The following is a 24,144-nucleotide window of genomic DNA, read 5'->3' as shown; positions in this document are numbered from 1 at the left end:
AATTACCAAAATGTTCCAGTGAAGGGCATACGCTAATGCAGCTGCCAATTTATTTGGAAATATTTGATAAATAGATTACATCTTTAATCTGTAGCTAAAATTAACTTCTGTTTGGCTTCTAGGTATAATGCCAAGTGTTAGAATAAGAGACTGTCGTAGAGACACTCTTATGTATTCACTCTGGTGTTTGAAATACCTTGCAACATTTTTCTCACTCACCTGTGGATACTGAAAATAGTACAAGTTGAGAGTCTTTAGTACTTTGCAGATTCAGGCCCCAAGCTGGCTTTAGATATTGAGACCTGATTTGCAATGAGAGGCTGATATCTAGACTTCATTTAGATCTGATTTGATTCCCCCACCTGTCTGCTGAAATGAAGTTGACTGAACTTCGGTGCCTTTGCTAACCATTCCTGTTTACTTAGGCTTTGGAAGAAGCTGTGTGTAGAATGGTGTTAAATGTTTTTGAGTACATTGTGTATTCCAGGATCTAACGTAACTGGTTGTGGTAAGGTATATTTTATATACTGAAAAATTAGATCTGTTTATATGCTGTCCAAAATTTGAAATAAATTATATTGGATTATTTCTATAGAGGTTGACAGTATGACACATTATATGCAATAATTTATTTCATTGCATTTTACTGTAGAACCTCATACCATGATCCTCTGATGGGAAACAAGTATGCAGCTAACAGGAAAAGCACTGGACAGATAAATCTAAGCACAAGCCCTATTAGTGGTGGCGGTTGTTTGGGATGTTACAGCAATGCCAGGAGTAACTCTTTGAGACTGAGTTTGATTGGTGACCGGAGAGGTGACCGTCGACGGAGCAACACACTGGATATTATGGATGGAAGGATAAACCACAGTGGTAGTTTAGCAAGGACTAGAAGCCTCTCCTCTCTGAGAGAAGGAGGAATGAATGATGTGCAGCCCACTACTGATCCCATCAACCTGATGGCCACTATATTTTGGATTGCATCATCCTTGTTAGAATCAGATTATGAGTATGAATATCTCCTGGCTCTTAGGCTGCTCAACAAACTTCTTATTCACTTGCCTCTGGATAAATCGGAGAGTCGGGAGAAAATAGAAAAGGTGCAAAGTAAACTGAAATGGAATAATTTTCCAGGCCTTCAGCAGCTCTTCCTTAAGGGTTTTACCTCAGCATCTACACAGGAAATGACAGTCCACCTCCTCAGTAAACTCATCACAGTCTCCAAACATTCATTGGTGGATCCCTCCCAATTAGCAGGTATATATAATAAATCTATACATAATGATACTGTATTTTACTATAAATGAACAGAAAAGTAAATTAATCTTTTGATGTTTAAACTCAAGAGTGATATACAGCTTCCTGTGAAGATTGCAGTTATATCCTCATTGTGGTTATGAGCATTGCTATGTCAGGTAGCAAGAGTTTGTGATCCTTTGTCCAGAAACATTGTGCAAAGGAAGAACACTGGAATAGGATGCTACATTTTGGTACCCTGTTTCCAAAGAAATTGGCTTGTATGCAGCTTTTACTTCTAAAACCATTCAGTTATAATAGCTTTATCATTTGATACTTTTCTAAACTTTTGCAGACTGTGTTAAGAATTTTGCCAAAGCTCTGAATAAGAGTACTGAGTTAGTAATTTTGTTCAATTGGCTCAATGATCATTCTACTTCTATCTTAAATAACAGAACAGCTTTGGTTAGAGAAATCCTGTGATAAATGTTTCCAAAATACTGAAGGTTTGCTTGGTGTTAACTTAATTTCAACACCTTTTCTCTGTATACAGGATTTCCTCTTAACATCTTGTGTTTACTGCCTCATCTAATTCAACATTTTGATAACCCCACTCAGTTCTGTAAAGAAACAGCTGACAAGATAGCAAAGGTATGTAAATATTTAAAAAAGATCTTTGGGGTATCTTTCAGAAATCTGGCTTTCATAAATGCCATTAGCAATATATATGCATTTTATGTTGTATAGATATTGGTTGAAAAACAAGTAATCCTGGCAACAGGTGTTAGAACCTATGGCTCCCCTGTCCGTCTTCCCCCCCAACCCCAGTGGAGTGCTGTTCCCATTAGGGTTCTTCAGCTATATCTGTCAGAAAAGGAAAGTCAGGGAAGCCATGAGTCGACTGCTTAGTAGCCAGGGTAAGCTATTAACAGAAGATGCAAAGAAGGCAGAACTGCTCAACAGTTACTTGGCAAAAATATATGGATATAGAGAGAGGGAGGGGGATGGAAGGAAAAAGGGAGAAGTGGAAAGTCATGATAGCTAAAGACAGAGTTGGAGAGATTAATACGAATTACTTGGAAGTTCATATGAAGATGAAGGAACTGGCTGAAGGAATCTCAGAGCCCTTGGTGATATTCACAAAGTTGCAGGAGTTGGGAGAGATTCCAGAGGACTGGAAAAGTGGCAGTGTAGTGCCCATCCTTGAAAAAGGGGAAAAGGAGGAACATTCATTGCATAAGTAGGCTGTCACGTATGAAAACTTATGACTTACTGAACAAATTACTCTTTAAGATTCCACCCTGGTCTGTCCTTTGCCTGACAACACATTAACACAGCTGATTTATCTCTCTTATGTTTGTTAATGATTTGGATGCTAGAATAGATAGCCTCCTGATCAAGTCTGTAGATGACACAAAACTTTGAAGGGCTGCAGACACGTTGGAGGATAGGTGTAGAATTGGAGAACTGTCTAGAGACCACAGTTGAAATTCCCCCTGCCTGACGGACACGTGCCCTGTGTCAGGGCAAGTCGCCTAAGGCTGTTGTTTTCCCTTGGTTGCTCTGGGAGCTAATGCCTGATATAAGAAAGCAGACATTGACTGTAAAAAAGGTGGCACAAATTATGACTAGGATCATTGTTGTGACAAAATTTAGGCACCTGTGTATGCTAAAGGACAATGACATCTTCATGCTCAAGTTTTGTGCTGTGATCAATTTTGTTATGGCAGTATAAAAACAATGTCTATTTGCATCGCTTGGTATGGGCAACCGGTGCAACCTTAGTCAGGGGGGTCACATGCCTCCCCCTCCCTTCTAGCGACCAGTCAGCAACCAGGGGGTAGGGTCCCTCCGTGGCCCATCTCACCAACCGGGGGGATCCCCCTGCGGCCAGTTGCGCCTACCAGGAAGTGGCTGTGGCACTCCCAGAAGCGGCTGCGGCTCCCCGGCTGGTGCTGGCAGGGGGGCACCAGCACTCACACCTGCCCCCCTGCCCATTGCCTAACCAGGGAGTGCGACCTGTCGGGGCATGCACCAGCACTCTCATGGGGTGCACATTCACCCCTGTGTCCCCCCTACATGTTGCCACTGTCCCTAGGGAAGAATAACTAGATGCACAAATACAGAATGAGGGATGACTGACTCAGTAGTGGCATTTCTAAGAAGGATCTGGGGTTTTGGCCCAGAAATATAAAGGCAAAATTCTGAGCTTAGGTGAATGCCCATACCATACCCCTGAATACTGGAAATTCTAGTACTGCCTGCAGACATAAATATTAGGGGTGTGCAAAACAGGCCATATTCATTGAATTGGATCGATTCATTGAATTGGATCACTGTCTGTGATTCTATTTGGCCGAATCCGAATCTGAAGATTTGATGCTGATTCGGAGAATCAGTGATTCGGCCATAGACACAGCTTTAAATATTTTTTCTACATATCTCAAGGTACCAGGCACGGTTCGTGAATGCTGTGATGCTGGGGTGGATGAAGTGTCCTACAGAAGCATGGGGGGAGTCCCCCCGCATGCTCAGCGGTGAACCTGGAAGTGGACTGGAAGTACTTACAGTTCACTTCCAGGTCCACTGGAGAGTGCTCAGGGTGGCCTCCCTACTCCCCCAGCTCAGTGATTGGCCAGGGGGGGAACCCAGGTGCCCCCCCAGACCTAGAAGGCACCAAATGTCAGTGAGGGGGGACCTCCCTGCGTGCTCCCTGGCAGACCCAGAAGTGGACCAGAAGTGCTTTTGTTCCACTTCCAGGTCTGCTGCCGAATGCGCTGGGCAGCCCCCCACGCTCCTGTGGGACGCTCCATCTGCCCCACCTTCGCAGCATTGACGAGCCGCCTGGTACCTTGAGGTATGTAGAAAAAACATTTAAAGCTGTGTCTCTGTCCAAATCTCTGAATCTCTCCAAATCAATTTGGAGAGTTCTGATTCAATTCGGAGAGATTAAAGGGTCCTCCTGATTTGATTTGGAGATTCGGCCACCAAATTGGGCTGAATCTCCGCTGAATTGAATCGGGAACAAAGCTTCACACTGTCCTGGTAGACGCATCTTAAAGTTCGAAGTATTAGAAGACAGAGCTCAAAATATTGTCTCTAGGTATGAAATGGAGGAAGTAGAATAAATCTGTTGCATAAATCAATTCAAGGTGCTCTTTTAGGATCCTCATTGGTCAGAAGCCCTGTTGACCCCTTCAACTGGGTCCTTGATTTAGCTCTTTAAAGGTCATTTTTTTAATAAATTGAATGAATGGATATGAAACCATTTCTTAAAGTTAACACAGCAAGAAAGTTATTTGCCAGATTTTTTACCATCATTACACAAGCTGATGACACATTTAATTTGGGCAGTTAGCCCATTTGAAATACATATGCAGCAGTGCAAGCCACTTCTGTGTAGGAAGCCAGTAGCTAAGCTGCATGGCTCCAAAAATTTGGAAGATGCAGGGTGAGGTGTGGTGGAATGGAAGACAAGGTCATATCTAGACGGAGCAGCCCTGTTAGGCAAGAGTTTGGCAGCTTTTTACTGGAGTAGGCTGGAGCTTATAACCTGGCCTTCACTGCAGCCCAGAATTCTCTGCCACTCCCCCACTCTGAGTGGCCAGCTTTCAGATTCCCTGCCCCTGAGCAACCAGCCTGGGCTCAGAAGCTGCAGAGGGGAGGATTGCAGAGTGGATGGGCAGTATGGCACAACTCCATTCCCCCTCTTGGCTGGATGGATCTGGCCCATGGGCCATAGATTGCCAATCCCCTGTGTTAGGAGATTTGTTGACCAGATTTTATGATTCCCCGTCGTAGTGAAACCCTCTCCAAGCCTGTTATCACCACAGGCATAAACCCAGCACTGGGATTTCATTATTTCATTTAACCTGCACAGTTTTTATAGAACAGAATATTTAAACTTTCTTAGCAACTCTTTATATTATATTTACAGTGAATTAAAGTATTCAAATAACAATGTGAAATATAGATATTTGACAGCTTTGTCTTCTGTGTTACTGAAAAGTAAGTCATAAAACCTTGGGAAAAGTAAATCATTGTATTGTTACAGAATAATTACTTGCTCTGTAAGTTCAGATAATTTTATTACGTGAAAGAAACAATTTCTCTGTTCTGTTTTGCAGGTTTGTGCAGAGGAAAAGTCACCAACCCTTGCCAATTTGGCTCATATGATGAGTTTATACAGCACACACAGTTATTCCAGAGACTGTTCTAACTGGATCAATGTAGTGTGTAGATATTTGCATGACTCCTTCTCAGATACCACATTTAGCCTTGTAACTTATCTTGCAGAGGTAAATTTTACTGAAAATAAATTGTATTGAAACAGTTTGACTTGAACAGTGAACATACTGATAGCAAGTCTTATATTTTAAATTATCTTGAAAACTGAACAAACATTTTAGAAAGTCATTCATACTGTAAAGTGATATTAATCTGTTTTAGGCAATGGAAAAAGGATTGCTAAAACCACCTTACAGTAGTGAATATGAATTTTTAATTAGAAATATTCCATCTAATGGTGGGTCTGTTTTTCTAGGAGTAGTATTTTGTAATAAATGTTTTATTCTGTCCGTTTATGTCTGTTACTAGCTCTTAATACCCTTTTCTCACTCGTATCAAACCTGAATGTTCAACTCGCATGTATTTTACTTTAACAAAAGAGATTTAGAACAAATAGTCAAAGAAATTGTATGCTCCAACTTAGTAATAATTTAAAGTCATCCTCAGTAGGAAGTACACATTTTTAATCAGGTAAGGTTGATTCATGTCGTTGTGTGATGTGGGCTCGAAGCAATTTGAAAAATACATGCCCTCCATGTGGAGAACTGCCATTGCTTCTACAAGCAGTATTCTGCATAGAGAGCTTGCAGAAGTTGTCTCTTAACATTCATTTATACTACCTAAATGAATCTTTGAGTTTATTTGTGAATACTTTTTTTTTTTAATAAAAAGACAACATCATGACCCAAACTTCCAACTTGGATCTTAAGTCCTGTGTGTAGCTTTGTTTGCAGCTTCTCCTGCTTACATACAATATATTAAAATATTAAAGAAACACTATAAACAATGGGAGCTTCAGGAACTGTGATTGTAGAGAAGAGCTTTTATTTAGGCTGACATCTTTTGCTTAAAGGTGTTTTTGACATATACTGATGTTTAAAATATTGCCAAAGTTCTGTCAATGAATAATGTGAATATAGACAAAAATATTAGAATAGAGAGTACAGTTCTCTAATGTATCCTCTTTTAAATGTTATAACATGACATTTTGAAATCAACCATTAGCTCACCATATAAAACAGTGCAGGGAAAAATAAATTTGAATCTGACTTATCTATCACTTAGTATATATTGTTGATCTTTTATGTCATCAAGAAGTCTATCTACAATCCATATTTTGATTTTTTTTTTCCCCTAGTTGTTGGAAAAAGGGTTATCTAGCATGCAGCAATCTTTGCTGCAAATCATTTACAGTCTTCTTAGTCATATTGACCTGTCTGCAGCACCAGTGAAGCAGTTCAATCTGGAGATCATAAAGGTTATTGGTAAATATGTTCAGGTATGTATTCTGAAAAAGTAAATAATCAGAATGTTTTTTATATTTATAATATCAAGAAAAATATTCATGCAGCTGAACTTAATCTATTTTGACCATTTAAAGTACAGTAACATTATTTATTATTAATAGGAATCTGAAGGCAAATTTTGATAGTGTTTGTTTTAAAAATAATAAACCTTTTCTTGTATATAATCAAATCTCCAACAACTCATATTTAGTGAGACTATCTGCAAGCACATTTACTTATTTCCAGGCTTTGGCCATTGTATTCAAAATGTTAACAGCAGCTGAGCCCTCAGGTATCAGAGCACTAATTTCTGATTAAGGGAATCAATTTATTACAAAACTGCAGAAAATTTCTTCTTTAAAATTATTGATTTCCAGAGAGAAGTTTTGCAGTTCAGTCTTCAATTGAACTAGTTGTCCCAATAGTAATGTTCCTCACAGATGCATCAGAATGAAGCTTAATGAAATCTAAGTGCATTTCTTTAGAACATAGCAGCAAATGGACAATAAACAACAATAATTGCGTCCTTGGTAATTCATTGTTTCACATTTGGAATGTAGTTTATTGAAAGTATAAACCCTGGAAGAAATTTGAGCTTTTTGTGAAAATATTTTATAAAAATGCCTGGAGCATACAGTCTTTTAGGATCTGCACATTTCTGATTTTTTTTTTTTTCTTTCTTCCTGAGCTCCATTAATATAGTTCCACAAAAGGGCTTAATAGTAATTAACCAGAAGGGTAGTATTCTCTGGACATTTTATTATTGATAGATAGGTACTTTAGTTATTGTACTGTTGTCAGGACACATTAGCCAAAACTGGATGATCAGTGAAGCTGTTGTTTCCATTTCTTGACATCTGCCCTCTTCATCTCTGACCTCCTGTAGGTGATTTTTGATCTCTGAATATAAACTTTATTAAAGGAATTTCAATCAGAATGCTTGTACAAGAAGGAAACCACAAAAATCTAGTTGGGTAAATAGTATCTGGTCCTCAAAGTATCTTGATTTACATTTTCAAAGACTAGAAGATTTTCCATTTGGTGGGATCCAAAAATCTGCAGCCCCATAAAAGCTGTGTGTGGATCTCTTCTTCCTCTCCACTTTTTCTGTCCCTCTTTCTTCTCCCTATTATTTTGAAAGCTGGAACTGCTCGATATTTGGAAGGCCATCACTATTAAGTACAGTGCGCTTAGCTCAGACTTTTTCTGTAATGTACTCAAATTCTTTTCTTGCTTATTTCAAGAACTACTTTAGCATGACCTTATGTAAAAAAATATGTCATTGCTTTCAGCATTCTTTGTTTGGGGATATTGAAACTGATGGAAAGATGTAATTTAAAATATAAAGTATTTTAACATATTTAGAATGGAATCTAACTTGCACTGAGTTAAAGTAAATCTCCTGAGAAGTGTAAGTTGCACCTTCTTTTCAAAATAGTCATTTCACTGGAGTGCTGTAAAGTCACACTAGAATAAATTAAACAATAATCGTGGCAAAACCCCATCTATTCCAGCTGCTTTGTTGTAAATCTGCTATCAAATTAAATTAACAGTTTGGATGATTTAAAAATGGCCTTACCAAGCTGCTTGAATTCTGAAATAGAGGAAAACACAGCCACTTCCCTGGAGCACTTTTGAATCTGAGCAAGCTGTTTTCCTTCTTCAAGCAGCAGTTTAAAGCAGGACTGCCCTTGTTCTTGATTTTAAAAAGGTTGTTTCGGAAGAAAGTTCACTTTTTCAATTATCTTACCTACACCTCACATAGAAGGCCAACCCCAATTTCAAGTCAATACACAAACCAGATGTATAGAGAGCTCTTCTATCCTCTCTCCTACATGATGGGGTGGCATGCTGTAGCCTGTGGGCCACTGTGGACATGGGACTTCGGCTGCAGGTGCTTTCCCTTTGCTGTCATGGGGGGGAAGTGCAGACAGTGGGCAGATCCTAGTGCCTGGCCACCTTTGACTCTCAAGGTGCGTCATTCCAGCCTGCAGCTTACCTGCACTGTCCTAGACAGTGTCCAGAAGTGTTACTGTAACACTTTACTTTATATCCATGTACTTCTTATTTTAAAATGTGTGCATTTTTAAAATACAAGATGAAGTATACGAGAAAAATACAATTACGAGGCAAAAAATTCCAACATCTTATAATTGGCTGATGAACTTGATTTTAAATATCGGGGCACAAGCAAATTGATATCTGAATTCTGTGATCTGTCTGCATGTTCATATACCTTATGGCAAAGCATTGTTTATAGGATCCTCCTCAGCTTTCACCCGTCTTCAATTGTATGTGTGTGGCGAAACAAGGAGCAACATTCTCAAGTTGCAGCTAGAGAAGTTGAGGTTAGATATTAGGAAGCATTTTCTCACTAGGAGGGTAGTAAAACACTGGAACAGGTTACCCAGAGAAGTGGTGGAATCTCCGTCCTTGGAGGTTTTCAGGACCCAGCCAGACAAAGCTTTGGCTGGGAGGATCTAGTTGTGGATGGTCCTGCTTTGAGCAGGGGGTTGGACTAGATGATGACCTGAGGTCCCTTCCAATCCATATTTTCTATGATTCTGTTGGGGGGGGGGAGGATCCTTGGAGCCTCTGGAGTGTGCAAGTCCCTGAAGCTGCGAGTGGTGGCAGCAAGCAAGGCCAGCTCCACCTGGCCCCATAGCATGGAGCTCCCTCTAATCCCACCCCAGTCTCTGGCTGCAGATGACAGGAGCATCCAGGGCCAGCTCCACCCAGCCCAATAGCACTCCTGCCAGAGTCCTTGGCCTCATGTTGTGGCAGTGTGCAGGGCCAACCCAGTCCCACAGCACACAGCTCCCATGCTCCCACCCCAGTTCCTGACCGCACGTGGTGGCAGCATGTGGTGCCAGCTCCACCCTGCCCCATAGTGCACAGCTCCTGCAGCATGTAGGGCCAGCCCAATTGGAGGATCTCTGCTACATGACTACTTTATGGAAATGGGGACTCCTCCCAAGCTTACTCCTGTAGCCTTTGGTTAGGAGCAAGTGAGACTTGGGGGCATCCAAACCCTAAGCCTCCGGGCTTGGACCTGCACGTAGGATGCCCACCAATGGATCTGGGAGTATCTGAAGCCCCAGCCTGAAAAGTCTGGAGTGGAGGATACTTGCCAGTTGTAGTGCCACATGGTGTTTGAATGATTTAGTTTTGCTCAATGAAAAAGATTCGGAATCTTTAATAAAAATGAAGATTGATGCTGAAAGACTTTAAACTTTTTGCTTAACTAATTTTAAATTATCTTTCATAAAAACCCATATCCAGCTAAAGTACCATGCACAGAATCTGTTGTGTTTTAAAACTGCTGCATCTGTTGGAAAGAATTATTTGGTAATATATGTCTGTTTTTTATTTTCTGTTAGAGCCCATACTGGAAGGAAGCCCTCAATATTTTGAAACTGGTGGTATCTCGATCAGCAAGTCTCGTTGTACCTAATGATATTCCAAAATCTTATGGAGGTGATATAGGTTCTCCTGAGATCTCATTCACAAAAATTTTTAATAATGTCTCCAAGGAACTTCCTGGGAAAACATTAGATTTTCATTTTGATATATCAGAGGTAATTCTTATATGCGGCTAGAACATGATGACTTCTAGGTACATTTTTGAGATTCTTTATCAATTGTGTTTATGATCCAAGAATTTTGAAGGTTGCAATTACAAGAAATAAGAAGCACTTTTTAAATCTTGACTAATATTGAGCTCCAAGTAGTTTATTCATCAGACTCAACTTAATTAGGTCCCTACTGAAAAGTGAGCTTTGTATTCCTTTTGGGTTCAGTCTGTGCAGCCCTTCCTCTTTGAGTACTTCCTCCATGGGAGTGAACTCATTAAAAGCAATGGAGCCATCCACGTGAGAAAGTGCTCACCAATTTTTTTTTTAAAGACTCAGACAAACAAACCCATAAGGATCATCAAAATTGTAAGAATTGCATTATTCCATGGTTACTTCAAATAAAGAAATCCTATTCAGTATAGTCCAGTTTTATGTAGAACAATTTAGCTAAATTTTAGGTAAGGTTGCTGCTTTTTTCCAATCGTCACTTCTGGCCTTGAAGGGCTTCTGCTCTCCAGGGAAAATAATATTATGCGCACGTAAACATGTGTGTCTTCAGGGCCAAAGATGTCAGTTATATGTAAATTATTTTGTGATGTAGATTACAATCCAGTTGGCACAGAACTTGAGTCACAAAACTTTGGTCCATTCAAATTCTTACTCTGGCCTCAGAAGATACAAATATATACTGGCTCTCCATGTTTTAGGTAGTAGGTACCTTGTTTTACTTTGTCTTATAGCCATGATGTATGGGTACTCGGCATTATCATACTTGGTGCTCTTCATAGAATGATTTTTTGAAGTTAAGTTTCAGTGTGATACCACTTACTAGCTCTAAGATTAATAATATGCTGTATATTAATATTTTAACTAGTGTTTTCTTGTGGCAGACCCCAATTATTGGGAATAAATATGGTGATCAGCACAGCGCAGCTGGTAGGAATGGAAAACCAAAAGCCATTGCTGTCACTCGAAGCACTTCTTCAACTTCATCAGGATCTAATTCAAATGCATTGGTCCCTGTCAGCTGGAAGAGACCGCAATTGTCTCAGGTATTTTATGTGTATATACAGCAAGCTCTACTATGACTAAATAAAAAGTATGGCGTAATGTATGTAACATGGATGTAATTGTATGAGAGAGAAAACATATGCTTGAAATAGTGTGGATAACAAATTCTTAACTGTTACTAAATTATTTAACTATTTTGTAGTGGTAAACATGTTTTGTGAAAATCTTTTTTTCTTTTTATGATCTCTTATGAGACTTCAACATATCTGATATCTATTTGGTAGCATAACTAAGGGGAGGTGAGCAAGGCACCAGGTGCTGACTTAAGGGGGACACAAAAATAACAGCTACTGCTGTTGGTGGTCCTCTGGCCACTGCAATTGTCCCGTATGTGGCTGCTGCCCAGGAGGCAGAACTGCCCATTTGTGGGGTTGTATCTACTTTTGAGTTCCACGTGTTTTACATTTCAGTCTGACTAGAAGATTTTGTATCTCTAGTAAATTTTATGCTGTGCATTTTTTTTTTCCAGAGGAGAACTAGAGAGAAGCTAATGAATGTGCTTTCCCTGTGTGGTCCAGAATCTGGTCTTCCCAAGAATCCATCGGTAAGCATTTGTAAATTCTGATCAGAAAGATGATTGAGTATTCAGATATTGGTAGTAGAAACAAAACATCCAAAACAAAACTGGCTAAACTTATAGGTTTCAAATTCTAATTATTAATGATGATGAACTTCTAGTTTGGTCCAATAGCAACCTCTTACGTCATGCGTTGTTCGTATTTTTTTAGATTAGGCCCTTCAGGAATTCCACTCAGGTAGCAATTGAATGGTGCTTTTAAAGTGCATAATCTTAGACTTCACCATCTAAATTATAGGTATTTTTGTTTGTTTGTTCTTGTGTTTGTACAGTTGACCCATAATTGTCAGGGTGGATAGCCAATCAAACATGAACACCCAGTTACATACTCTGGGTCAGGCTACCATGGATGGTATAAACGGTGGAATATTGCATGAAAGTAGAGAGGTGGTCAGATATCTCTGGAGTAGTCTTTCCACATTTCATTTGATTTCTATATTCAGCTGTGGTTTATTATACACTTTTGGAAGGACATTGAAATGTTGGATTCAAAATTTCAGGGTGTTGAAAAAGCTACAAAAACTATTTGAAATGTGAAGCACCTGATTTCTGGTAGGAGATTTAACATGCTCAATCTATTCAGTTTATGAAAGAGAAGTTTAAGAGTTGCTTGTATCATAATCTGGAGAAAAGGTATCTCATAGTCAGGAGTTCTTTAGTGGCACAACAAAGGTGTAAGAAAAGACAGTAGCTTGAAATTGAAGCTGAACCAATTTAAAATGGAAATAAGGGGCAAATTTCAACCATGAGGACAATTAACCATTGAAATCATTTGTCAAAAATCAATATTTATTTTTATTCCCATAAGTCTTTAAGTCAAGAAAGGATCTCTTTTTGAAACTTTATGCTGTACATCCACAGGAATTACAGGGTAAATAATACAACCTCTCTCATGCAGAGGTCAGACTAGATTATCATAGTAAATTCCCTCTGCCCTTAAGATCTACTATTCTTGTGATTATAGAAATTAACTCCAAAGAGTTATTTTCCTCCTTTTATTGTAACTTTGTCATTGTTATTTACCTGTATAAATTAACAGCAGAATGAGATTGCTTAGGTAAGGACTAAAGTTTTCTAGTGAGGTAAATCTCTTACAAATTTTCATATGTGATAACTCTTAACATCACTTAAGTCATTTTATGTCCATTTTTCATCTATTTCTGTAGGTTGTGTTTTCGTCTAATGAAGACTTAGAAGTTGGGGATCAACAAACTAGTCTTATTTCAGCAACGGAAGAAGTAATCCAAGAAGAGGAAGTGGCTGTGGAAGATAATACCAGTGAACAGCAGTTTGGTGTTTTTAAAGATTTTGACTTTTTAGATGTTGAGCTTGAAGATGCTGAGGTGAGACCTCAGGATTTTTATTTTATCATTCTGCTTTTTAAAATGCACAGGATTAAGAAAGTGTCACTGGTTCCTTTTGACATCCTATTTGGAGGGTCTTATAAATTGATTGAGTTGGAATCAGAAAGAAATCTTGACTGGAACTTTGCAACCTCAAATGCAGTCACAGCTTGCCCACTTACTTCATAAAAATGTGTTTCAGAGAAAGAAAAGTAATAATTCTTTTGCCATCACATAATTTTGTTCAGTAACCCTGTGAAGCAGTGATCTCTTGGTTAAGAATAAGGTGAGCATCTGTGTCTGGTGCTATGGAAAATCTTACTGAAAGGAATAGGGCAGTAAGGATACAGTTTAATCTTAGACACTGATGTATTTCCAAAATTCCAAGTATGATAATAGCAAAAGTATAAAATATATAGGAGACATCCTTCATGCTCTATCAGACTGTTCTACATTGTTTTAGCAAAAGTTTTTAATTGGAGTAGCTGTCCTTTAACTGTGCCATTCACATCGTGGGGGGTTTTTTCCTCCACTTTTTTCTTCCATTTATAAAAGTAAGAAAATTAGGTAGCAAAAAGTTTTTAGAGTTATAGTAACTATTAATTATTTTTATTTATACTGTGGCAGTAATTCAGGCCACAGCTACACACAGGAACTTCATGATGCTAGTTCTGAGCACTGTAGGCATTCTCATCATTTGAAGCAGAGGCGTCTTCACTCATCAGGACCAGTGGGACAGATCAGTGGCATGGGTCTGATCCATGGACCAACAAACTGGCACCATGAGCTAGATCCAGCACACAGGGCTGGTCTCGTGTAGGCGCAGTGAGCACCTTGGACCATCCCTATGTGCCACACACGGGTTGGAACTGGCTTGGTGTTCCACGCATGTGCCAGATTGAGCCCCACATGTGGTATGAAGTACATGTTGGATACAGCCCCGTGCACTGCGTGTGGAGCGTGCACTGGATCTGGCCCTGCATGCCTTGTGCAGCATGCGAGTCCAGTCCAAGATCCTGGGCAACACAGTAGGCCAGATGATGGGATTCTGCAGGCCGGATTCAAACCATGGGCCGTATAGTTGACACACCTGATTTAACGAATTTGTCTGACCAAAAAGGTGTTGGGAAGGGGAGGAAGAAACCTGGCACTCTTTAATTTACCCCATTGGGGCCTATTGATCTATAGTACTTAGAAGTATTCAGTTAATACAGGGAGAAGTGATAGGTTTTGAGAATCAGACGACCAGAAATCATAGAGACCTACCTGAATTTTCAGACAATCACTCCTTCCACTCCTCATTTGTCTAGCTCTCTTTGCAGGCTCTTGTTTTGTTCTTTCCTGGCTTTTTTTCAATTTCTTCTGCCTTCCACATCTTGCATTTGTCCCTTTGGCTGATCTGACTAGCCACCCCACACATTATATTTTCACTACAGTTCAGCATGCCCATATGTACCAGACAGGCTTCTTGTAACCTTTTCTATTACCCTCTAACTGATCCTTCAAATAAACTATGCATAAATGAACAGAAGAACTGGATTCAGAAACATCAAGTCTCAGTAGAAGCACTGTTGACCCTTCAATTTTGACAACTAAGTGAGGGGCTTTCAGGATAGGAAGCTTGTTATTTTTCCAAGTTAATCTGAACTATTGTGTATGGTTCAGTGTCATTTTAATAACAAATAAGGCTAAGGGAAAGCCAGTTCTTATTCTGAGTTGTCCAGTTCACCCCACCTTATATAACATTTTGCATAACCGATTACTTACTGATACACAATTTAGAGAGTTAAACTAGTAGCAACTCAGGATTTTCAGATTTAGAACTTCATCTTTAAATTATTACCATGATATATAATGGAAAAAATGTTGTATTAAAATGTGCTATATGGTTTCTGGCTAATAATAAATGTTAACAATGTTAAGAGTCGCCTGTAAAGTAAAGGTTGGGGAAAAGTCAGTTAGCTTAAGGATAGTCTCAGTGCTGCAACCTCAAGTCTTTTATTTTCTTTTGCATACCAGTACTCTTTTTGCTTCTCTGGAGCAAACCAAATCACTAAGAAAAAAGCTGCAATATACAGAATCAGAGAAAAATAGGGATCCTGAAAGGGATCTCAGGAGGTCATGTAATCAATCCCCCTACTCATGGCACAATCATCCCTGCAAAGTAACAGATCAGTAGGGAACAGAAATTGGATTGGCACTTGGGGAGAGTTGGTGATGATTTGTGGCATTCTTGCCAAAATGGTTGGTCCCCACTGCTCTTATATATTTTTTTTAAGATGACTCTAACATTGTGGATCACTGTAAGAGACAACCTGTGGGAGTAACTCTAGAATTTCTACTTCCATGTTTGACTACAGTAGAAATGTTGTAGAGGTAGCTGTCCTCTTTGATTGGGGCAGGGGTAGCATTTAAAATATAGATTTAATTTACTTTGGGAAAACTTCCATCCTAAGTGTTACAGTTGGAAAATGAGGATAGAGGATCCATGTATTGAAATGGGTCCCCTAAATAAGAAAATAAAATAGCCTTTGTAATGACTCATAACAATACCATTTTATCTGTAGTTTAATTATGATTGTATATATTTTTTCAAGTATATATAGGCACTTCAAAAAAATTTTCTTTGCTGTAGTTCAAGGATTTAATTTGCTGCTTGTTTAAACAGTTGTTTTACATGTTACATGAAAGAGAATGTACCATACATATGTTGTTTAAATGTTTTGTCCAACTTTTTCATAACCAATTTTACATAAAAAGAGAATTTTGAATTGTAGCTCTTTTGACTTAAGCTTTTTCCAGAGCTTGAATCAGTCTTTTACTGTTGGCAAATCCATATATAATAAATCTTTTCCCCTGGTTATAGAGTATCTTTAAGTGTTTGTCCTCGTTCTTGCTAATTATGTGTGTTTTCCTTTTTGCTAACCAGGAGCTGCAGGTAAGTTGCAGCCTGGTGCAATGGCTTGTTTCATCTGTTGTCTGTGGTGTGTTTGTCTGTATTTTGTAGTCAATATATGCAATATTGGTACGGATCCAGTTAAAGACAATATATTTAGCTAGTTCCCACTACAAGATATAAAGAGAAAAAATTAAGAGAATTATAATTTATTTGATGCTAATTGCAGAGTATTTGCCATATATTTTAATTCTTTTAAATACAAACAATTTAATTTAAAATTTCAATGAAATTGAAGGGCTGATTGAAACTCTGTTCACGGTGCATTTGATATTTCTGTCTCTTCTGTGCTATCATGGGGGTTGGTTTCATTTTTGCTTATTTGAGAAGTTTAACAGAAACTTTTTTATTACAGGGTGAAAGTATGGACAACTTTAACTGGGGAGTTCGTAGGCGCTCGCTCGACAGCATTGACAAGGGAGACACCCCATCCCTTCAGGAATGTCAGTACTCTGGTAGCACGCCCAGCTTGAACTTAACCAATCAAGAGGATACTGATGAGTCCTCTGAAGAAGAAGCAGCACTGACTGCCAGTCAGATACTATCCCGATCACAGATGGTAAGATGTTCCTCTCTAAAAGAAATTCATTTTTTTTATTGGAGAGGGCAGAATCGTGAGCACCACTGGTTTAAGTGCTCTTATCAGTTGATCTTTCCAGAGAACGCTTTTCATATCACTATAAAAACTGAAATCTGCTCTTTAAATCTTCACCTGAATCTTTTAGGGGGCAGTAATATACATGCCTTTCACCCCTATTTGCAGGGCACTGATAGAGTAAGACTAGTGTGTTTAGCTTGCCAGGAGAGCCTTTCCTGAACCCTGTAAAGTGAGTTGCCAATAATCTCACTCAAAAAACGGTTCCCCTTTTAGCAGTAATTAAATTACAGTTGACATTCCAGTTTCCAGTGCAGTGTTTTTCCTTTGTAAATTGCTAATTCTGTATAATACAAATTTTAAAGTCCTATGAAAATTGTACCTTAGAGATTAATTACTAAGTAATATTTCATAAAAGAAATCTTGGATTCCATTTGTTAGTTGAAATAATGTAAATCAAAAAGTAAAATGTAACAGCAGCAACCCAAACCTTAAGGGAATTCTAATTAAATGTTCCCACCTTTTAAACTGCTAATCCATTCCTTTCTTCATAGTGTTCTAACGTAAAATAGACTAATGCAGCACTGCTTCCTGTTCATGTGTCTCAGTTATACAAATTAGCACAAGATTAAAGTAATTTTTTTACATTACAACTATTTGCAGGTCTAAATATTCATACTAGTGAAATCTATTAGAATATTTTAAATATGTTTGTAATGTGGAAAGACTATCCATTTACACTGATAATTTTTTAATAGGAAGGAAATGGTCTTATTCTCTTTCAGTTATGCCCAGATTGTACACACATCACTAACAAACTCATCTGGCATTTTTTAAATATGAAAATCTGTAAACCACATCTTTAGGGTTAGGATGACTTAAGGCAGTGAATCTTGATTTTTTTTCTGTACCAGGACCCATTTGTAAGTATCTCTGGCCAGCACCCTTCACTCCCGACCTGCTGCCCCCTTCCCCTAGGCCCAAACCCCACAGGGTGTGGGGCAAGGGGAGGTGTATATGGCACAGGGGAGGGGCCCAAACAGTCCCTTCCAGGCTGGATCTCTGACAGCCTGCAAGGGAAAAGCTATGGTTTCCCATGGTTTTTTTCCTTTAAAAGAGAACCCATTTTAAAGTTGTTTGATCCATTTTTAAAGTCTGTTCGTAACCCTTTCATATAGTCTTGCGATCCACTTTTGGGTTGCGAGTCATGGGTTGGAAAACACTGATTTAAGGAACTAGTGACGATATGTTAACTTCATTTCTCTCGTGCAAAATCCATGATTCTTGTACTGTATAGGTAAGCTGGTATCAGTGAAGGCCAATGATATATCTGAAAGATTTTTAAGAAAGCAGATTGAATGTTTTAGTAATATATAATGGAGGGATATGTTTGACCAAGGGATTGGGTTTAAAAATACTATATTAAATGAATCCACAGTTTTTAACAAAGTTTCTGAAATATGTAATATGCTAGGATTTGAATCTAGACCAACTAATTATTAGAAGCATTATTGTATTACATTTTCAGTATTTAACTTTCTTTCAAAGTTTGCCTTCACTTTTAGTACACAGAGGATGTGTCTACATGAAATGCTTTAGTGCACATTAAACTAATCCTAATGCACAGTAAAGCATCATGCTCTGCATATGCACAGCAGTTACTGTGCAGTAGATTTATGTGCCATTTTCTAATACCTGTAGATACAGGTACTAGGAATAAGCACATTAAACTAATGTGCTGAAGTGCGTGTGTAGATGCTGACCGGGAGCAAATTGCTTCCAGTCAACTTGGGCAGCAGGAGCAGGGAGAGCTGTCCCAGCTTGGTCAGATGCTGCCTGCCAGCCACGTGGAGATCAGGATAGGTCCTGATCTCCACGTGGCTGGCAGGCAGCTGCCCGGCAGGCAGCTGCCCAGCAGCCAGGACAGCTCTTCCCTGCCCCGCAATGATCAAGACTGTCCTTTGTACCCTCTGCCTGCCTGGGGCTGGCACCCAGTGGAGCCTGGAGCTCCCCCTGGCTACTGTAAGGGGACACAACAGGGCAGGAGCAGCTGCAACCTGTTGGGAGCAAATTTGTTCCTGACAGGGGCATGTTTAGATGTGTGCGGTGACATGACTTAATGCACCTGAATTTTCTGCACAGAATTGCATCTATAGACATGCCCAGAACATAATGTTCTCTTTGTCATCTTAGGCATTTGTGTACTGGTTGTAATCTAGACCATCTACATATTCCAAAACCTTTATTAATTGGTTTGTGTTATCTTAGTTTTTCAGCACCCCAAAGCAGATTTTATTTAGCCCTTTGCAAGGGCAATCCATTGTTTTGGCATACAAGTTTTAATTACAGTATTGATGAAGAAACCAAATCCAGCTTTGAATTGATTAAATTTAGATCGGTTCACTAAAAAAAATGTTCTTAGTGAAACTATTAGAATGTTATTAAAAGTGTTTGTTTAGTCAACTGAATTACCTCAAAAGTGGTAATGGAGACTGGGAGGAGAGAGAGAACCCACTCCTTACCGAACTTTGTTGCAGTGAAATAAACCTTTCATCCCAATTTCCTCAATTTTTCTTTCATTTTTAGGAGACCTACTCAAGTACAGGACATAAAGAAGCCCTTTTATAATAGGAAAAGTGACATTAGAAACTAGAGATAAAGGCTTTAATTTTAAAATTCCATACAGATAGTCAGAGTAGGGGTATGTTGATACACAAGCTTGCAGTATCATTGCCCATGACTGAAGAACTTTATTGTTCAGGGATTTTGGTCCAGCGCCTTTCACCAGCACAAATATTAATGATGTAGTTAGTATACAGCTAATTTAATATGAACTTTGTGATATGTGGATAAATATGAATGCAGGTAATTCTTTGTTGCCTTTAACTTATGCCCTCCATTAATTACTGGAATAGTTCACATTTTATTTTTGTTTTCTCTCCTAGTTAAATAATGATTCTGCTGTAGATGAAGCAGTATCCGATCATGCAAGTTCATTACTTCAGTCTCAGGATTCCACTAGCAGTGTGGGAACAGAGGAGGTGCTTCAAATCAGAGCTGAGACCCCAAGTTTGGAGGCTTCATCTTTAGATAACTCTAGCAACCAGCTGCCTGAGGTGGGGAGAAATGTGGGCTGGTGCATGGCTGATTTGGGCTCTTTCTAGCACTGTGTAGGAGCTTTTGCTTTCCTTTCAACTGAATTTTCATCTGTTACACTGATTATTCAATTTTCTTTCAATATTTCTAACCTGTTACGGTGTGTTTTTTTTAAAGTGTTAAGTGTCCTGGGAATGAGAAACTCATATGATGGACTCAGGAAATTTACCACAGGTTAAAAATATTTATAAAGTGCTCTTAATCACCATTTTGTGGTGCAGAATAATAATAGACTAATGTGTGAGATGCTTTCCTGGATGTGTGGGAAATCTTTCTATAGAAGTATTTTCTTTCAAATACTTTTTTTTTCCTTTTATGCTTTCTTTGGGTTTATGTGATTGGTGCTATAATTGGGATTAAAACCTCAGGCCAGCTGTGTTTGCAGTTGGTTCAATCAAATAATCTTTTGAAAAGGACCACAGATGCTAGTGGTATAATTTTTTGGAAAGTCCTGTGTGGAGTAAACCAGATACCACGCTAATGGCTGCCCAGAAATCTGTGAGTATTCTAGTTTCTTAGTTGATTTAAGATTTTTAAAAATCCTTTGACTCTCTTAAAATTCATTTTAAAATAAAACAACATTCATTCACTTGCAATGCTTAGTATTTTTACTAACATTATGAAATATTATTATAAGGATTGTAAGACTTACCCTGGTGGCTTTTCTTGAATGAGATGTGAACTTTAGTTTGTATTTTGTAGTTTAGGTCTAATTAAAATTACTGGTATAATTAGCAATTTCACTATGTCTGGAAAAATACTAAATGATTCATTGCTTGACTTAAAACAACCACAAATTCCATCAAGTCTTATTGAAATCTAAAGTCTCCTAATACTGTATTTGAATATCTTGGGATGTGGAGGCTGCAGTATTCTTGAATTGGTGCTGTTTTCTCCTCTGTGCTAAGGTAGAGGTACATGATAGCAAAGGATCCTAGCTCATCTGCATCTTCATGATATCGAATCACCAAACCAGGGGCTTTTGCTTTCATGCCCTTCATTTTTGACCCAGTTTCAACAGCAGCTCATTTTTCTTTTTCTTTACTCCTTTTCTGAAGAGCTTCATATTCCCTGGACTTGCATTCATTGTCATCTTCCCCACTGTTCCCAGAATCTAATGATGCAATTACTAGCAACTACCCTGAAAATAAATAAGAACACATTATTCAAGTTTAAAAATTATTTGGTAAAACCTTGATTATGGACAACATAATCTAGGCCTAATATTAACTTTTAAACAGTCTTTTGCCATTCAGGGAAAATAATGGCATCATAAACAGCAGCTGCTAGTTGTGCTTTCCCTTCTTTGGTGGAGAGATCAGTTAAGTGAGAAGACTGTGCTGATGAAAGTTAGCACATTAATGTCACTGTTCTGCGAGTAGATCCATTGAGGTGGATCCATGTCCTCATCAAGTGCTGTTGAGTTTAATTAGAGGTAAAGAAGGGACAAGAAGTCCCACTCATGCTGCATCAGTTGTAAGACCATAGCCTAATGCCTAATATTACAACTCGTTCAAGTAGATCAGTAGTGCTGACCTTTTTGGCAGGCATGCTGCAAATTAGCCTCAGACCTTTCCCAAATACCACTCCAATCCCCTTCCCCTACTCAATCAACCCCTCTGGTTTCTGCTGCCTGTCTTTCAGTTCCCTGCCTAATCTGTTTCTTTGCTTTGTGCCCTGTGCTTCCTTCATAGTCTGCCATTCTGTTTTTTGCTCCCTGCCTTATTTGCCACTGTGGTGCTTGCCCCCTCCCTAGTCTGATGCGTGCCATGTGCAGAGGCTACCTATGCCACTTGTGGCATGCATGCCACAGGTTGGCCACTCCTGAAATCATTAGTGCTGGTCCAAGAGTCAGCAATATTTTGGGGCAACATGCTGAAAACACCCACAACTTTTATTTTAAGATGTTGGCATGCCAGGAAGGAACAGCGGGGGAGCTACAAGCAGCCTGAGCCTTGTTGTGGCAGTGCAGCTCTGACCCCTTCTCTGCCATCCGCCCCACAGCACATATGCCAAGAAAAATGCCTTTGTGTGCCACACTGACACCTGTGTCGAGGGTTGCCTACCCCTGTGCTAGACCATAGAATAGCACTACTAGAATTCATAAATAAGTCCCCTTCTGCTGTCTTTAGAATCAGTACTAGTAATATTCACAATGTAAGAGTAATGTAGGCTTGTTTTAAAATCATATGAAGTCAACTGCAAGAATCCTGTCAACTACTGCACTGATTATATCATTTTCCATTTTCTAATGGGGGTAATGCCAAGTTTTCCATTTAGCACAGGAGTAGGCAACCCCAAGCACGGGTGCTAGAGCATGGCACACGAAGGCATTTTGCTTGGCATGTGCATCCCGAGGCAGATGGCAAGTAAGGGGCCAGGATTGTGCTTACACAACGAGGATCAGGCCCCTCACAGATCCCCTGCCATCTGCCCCTGCCATGCCAACATCTTACAAGTCAAGGTTCTTAGTGGTCTTGGCACTCTGCCCAAAAACATTGCTGACCCCTGATTTAGCATGTTCTACTATTTTGCTGGACTTTTTTATGTTGTATCTAGGAAAATCAGGGCAATTATTTTCTTTATTCTCAGTGAGAAATAAATGGATTTTTTTAAAAAATAGGACTAAAAAGGATAATCAGATTTCAAATGTTTTTTTTTCTTGATCATGAAAAATGATAAATTCTGGCACCATGGAGTCATACTGGTATAAATTAAAATTCTAGTTTTGCAAGAGAGTCTCATCTACTATTTTGGATGCATTTTTGAATGTGAATGTGCCAGTTAAAATCTTAAGATATTAAGTTCTGAAATTGACACTAGGGTCCGCCTGCACACATTCAATTGCAGGGCTAGTGCATTGCACATAAGAAAAAAGAAATGACAGAATGCTAATGCAGTATTTTACAATCACATCTTATTAGTTTATTTTACAGCTGTTTTTAGATATTTTCATCTAAATATCTAAAAAAAAATTGCTGTCAGAAGCAGTGTGGGATCTGCCCACATACGTATATTTTGCTGTAGCCCCATTTAAACATTCAAAAATTTTTTTTCCTATAAAACTCAAATGTGCATTTCTAGTGGTCACTAAACCTGGAGAGTTGTTTTTATGCCCCTTAATCTCCAAGTTCCAAACTGGCTCACAAGTCAGGGCCACAATATTGAGAGGTTTCAAAAGATACTAGGATCTTTTGTCTAAGTTTTGTGACTCTTACTACCCCTTTGTAAGAGGCACTTGATTTCAGAAAAGTGTCTGTTTCTAATGAAGATGTTTTCCTTACTCAAACTGAGTTATCAACAAATCATTGAAGTATGTGTTTTCTTACAGAAGATGTCAGTGTAGCATATGGGAGAAATAATATACATAGGAAATAGTAAATTTTTGTTTAAAAAGTGTTTTCTTAAGGAAAAACATCCTGTTGCACCTGTCCAGATACAATCAGAGTCCCTTGCTTTTCTCATGTAGATGCTGAAATTTCTTACCAAAACTGATAGCTAATTAAAGAAACTTTTTGGAAAACAGACGAGCTGAATATGCATTGCTACTTGCATTAAGGATTCATTAAGATTCATAAAAAATTATGATATTTTTCATGTGTTTCCTATAATCCAGGAGTGCTCAACCTCAAGCGTGCAGGCTAGGTTTGGCCCACAGCACCATGTCATCCAGCCCACCGGCCTCCCTATGAGTCCAGAAATTTGGCGGCGGTGGGCGAAATTTCCAGGCATATGAGGAGCTGCGGGCCCCACGCACTGGGTTGGGCTCCCAGTCCCAGCATACACGGCTGTGCCAGGCTCTGGGTCCAATCCAGGTGTGGGGGATTGCGAGGAGATGGCACCAAACCCTTAGGCCCCAAACCTGGCATGTGGGGCCACAAGCGGGTGGTGCTTAATTTAGCCTGTGGACCAGCCCCATGCCACTTGTGTGGTCCACAGGGCTAAAAGGTTGAACACCGCTGCTATAATCTGTTTTGTCCTACCTGACTGAAATAATTTCTATGTTCACAAATCTAGAAATATTCAGGCTTGATAATGTTAGTAAGACATGTTCAACAT

At 39.1% G+C, this 24,144-nt stretch overlaps 1 protein-coding gene across 5 annotated transcripts in view; it reads left to right on the top strand.

Annotated features, from left to right (window-relative positions):
* Positions 1-24,144, top strand: part of FRYL (FRY like transcription coactivator) — a 376,409-nt gene that overhangs the window by 302,074 nt on the left and 50,191 nt on the right. For all 5 annotated transcript variants that reach the window (XM_019525974.1, XM_019525975.1, XM_019525976.1 and 2 more), the window contains 10 exons: positions 653-1,260; positions 1,793-1,890; positions 5,367-5,537; positions 6,665-6,805; positions 10,193-10,390; positions 11,278-11,439; positions 11,928-12,002; positions 13,202-13,378; positions 16,690-16,893; positions 19,875-20,045. In XM_019525974.1, the coding sequence (XP_019381519.1) occupies positions 653-1,260; positions 1,793-1,890; positions 5,367-5,537; positions 6,665-6,805; positions 10,193-10,390; positions 11,278-11,439; positions 11,928-12,002; positions 13,202-13,378; positions 16,690-16,893; positions 19,875-20,045 (2,005 nt within the window). The remainder of the gene's footprint in view (positions 1-652; positions 1,261-1,792; positions 1,891-5,366; positions 5,538-6,664; positions 6,806-10,192; positions 10,391-11,277; positions 11,440-11,927; positions 12,003-13,201; positions 13,379-16,689; positions 16,894-19,874; positions 20,046-24,144) is intronic.

The sequence above is a fragment of the Gavialis gangeticus genome, unplaced genomic scaffold (assembly GCF_001723915.1).
Source record: "Gavialis gangeticus isolate Ggan-Ray unplaced genomic scaffold, GavGan_comp1, whole genome shotgun sequence".
NCBI classification, from domain to species: Eukaryota; Metazoa; Chordata; order Crocodylia; family Gavialidae; genus Gavialis; species Gavialis gangeticus.
Note: the sequence above shows the minus strand (reverse complement) of the source record. Positions and strands in the feature narration are given on the sequence as shown.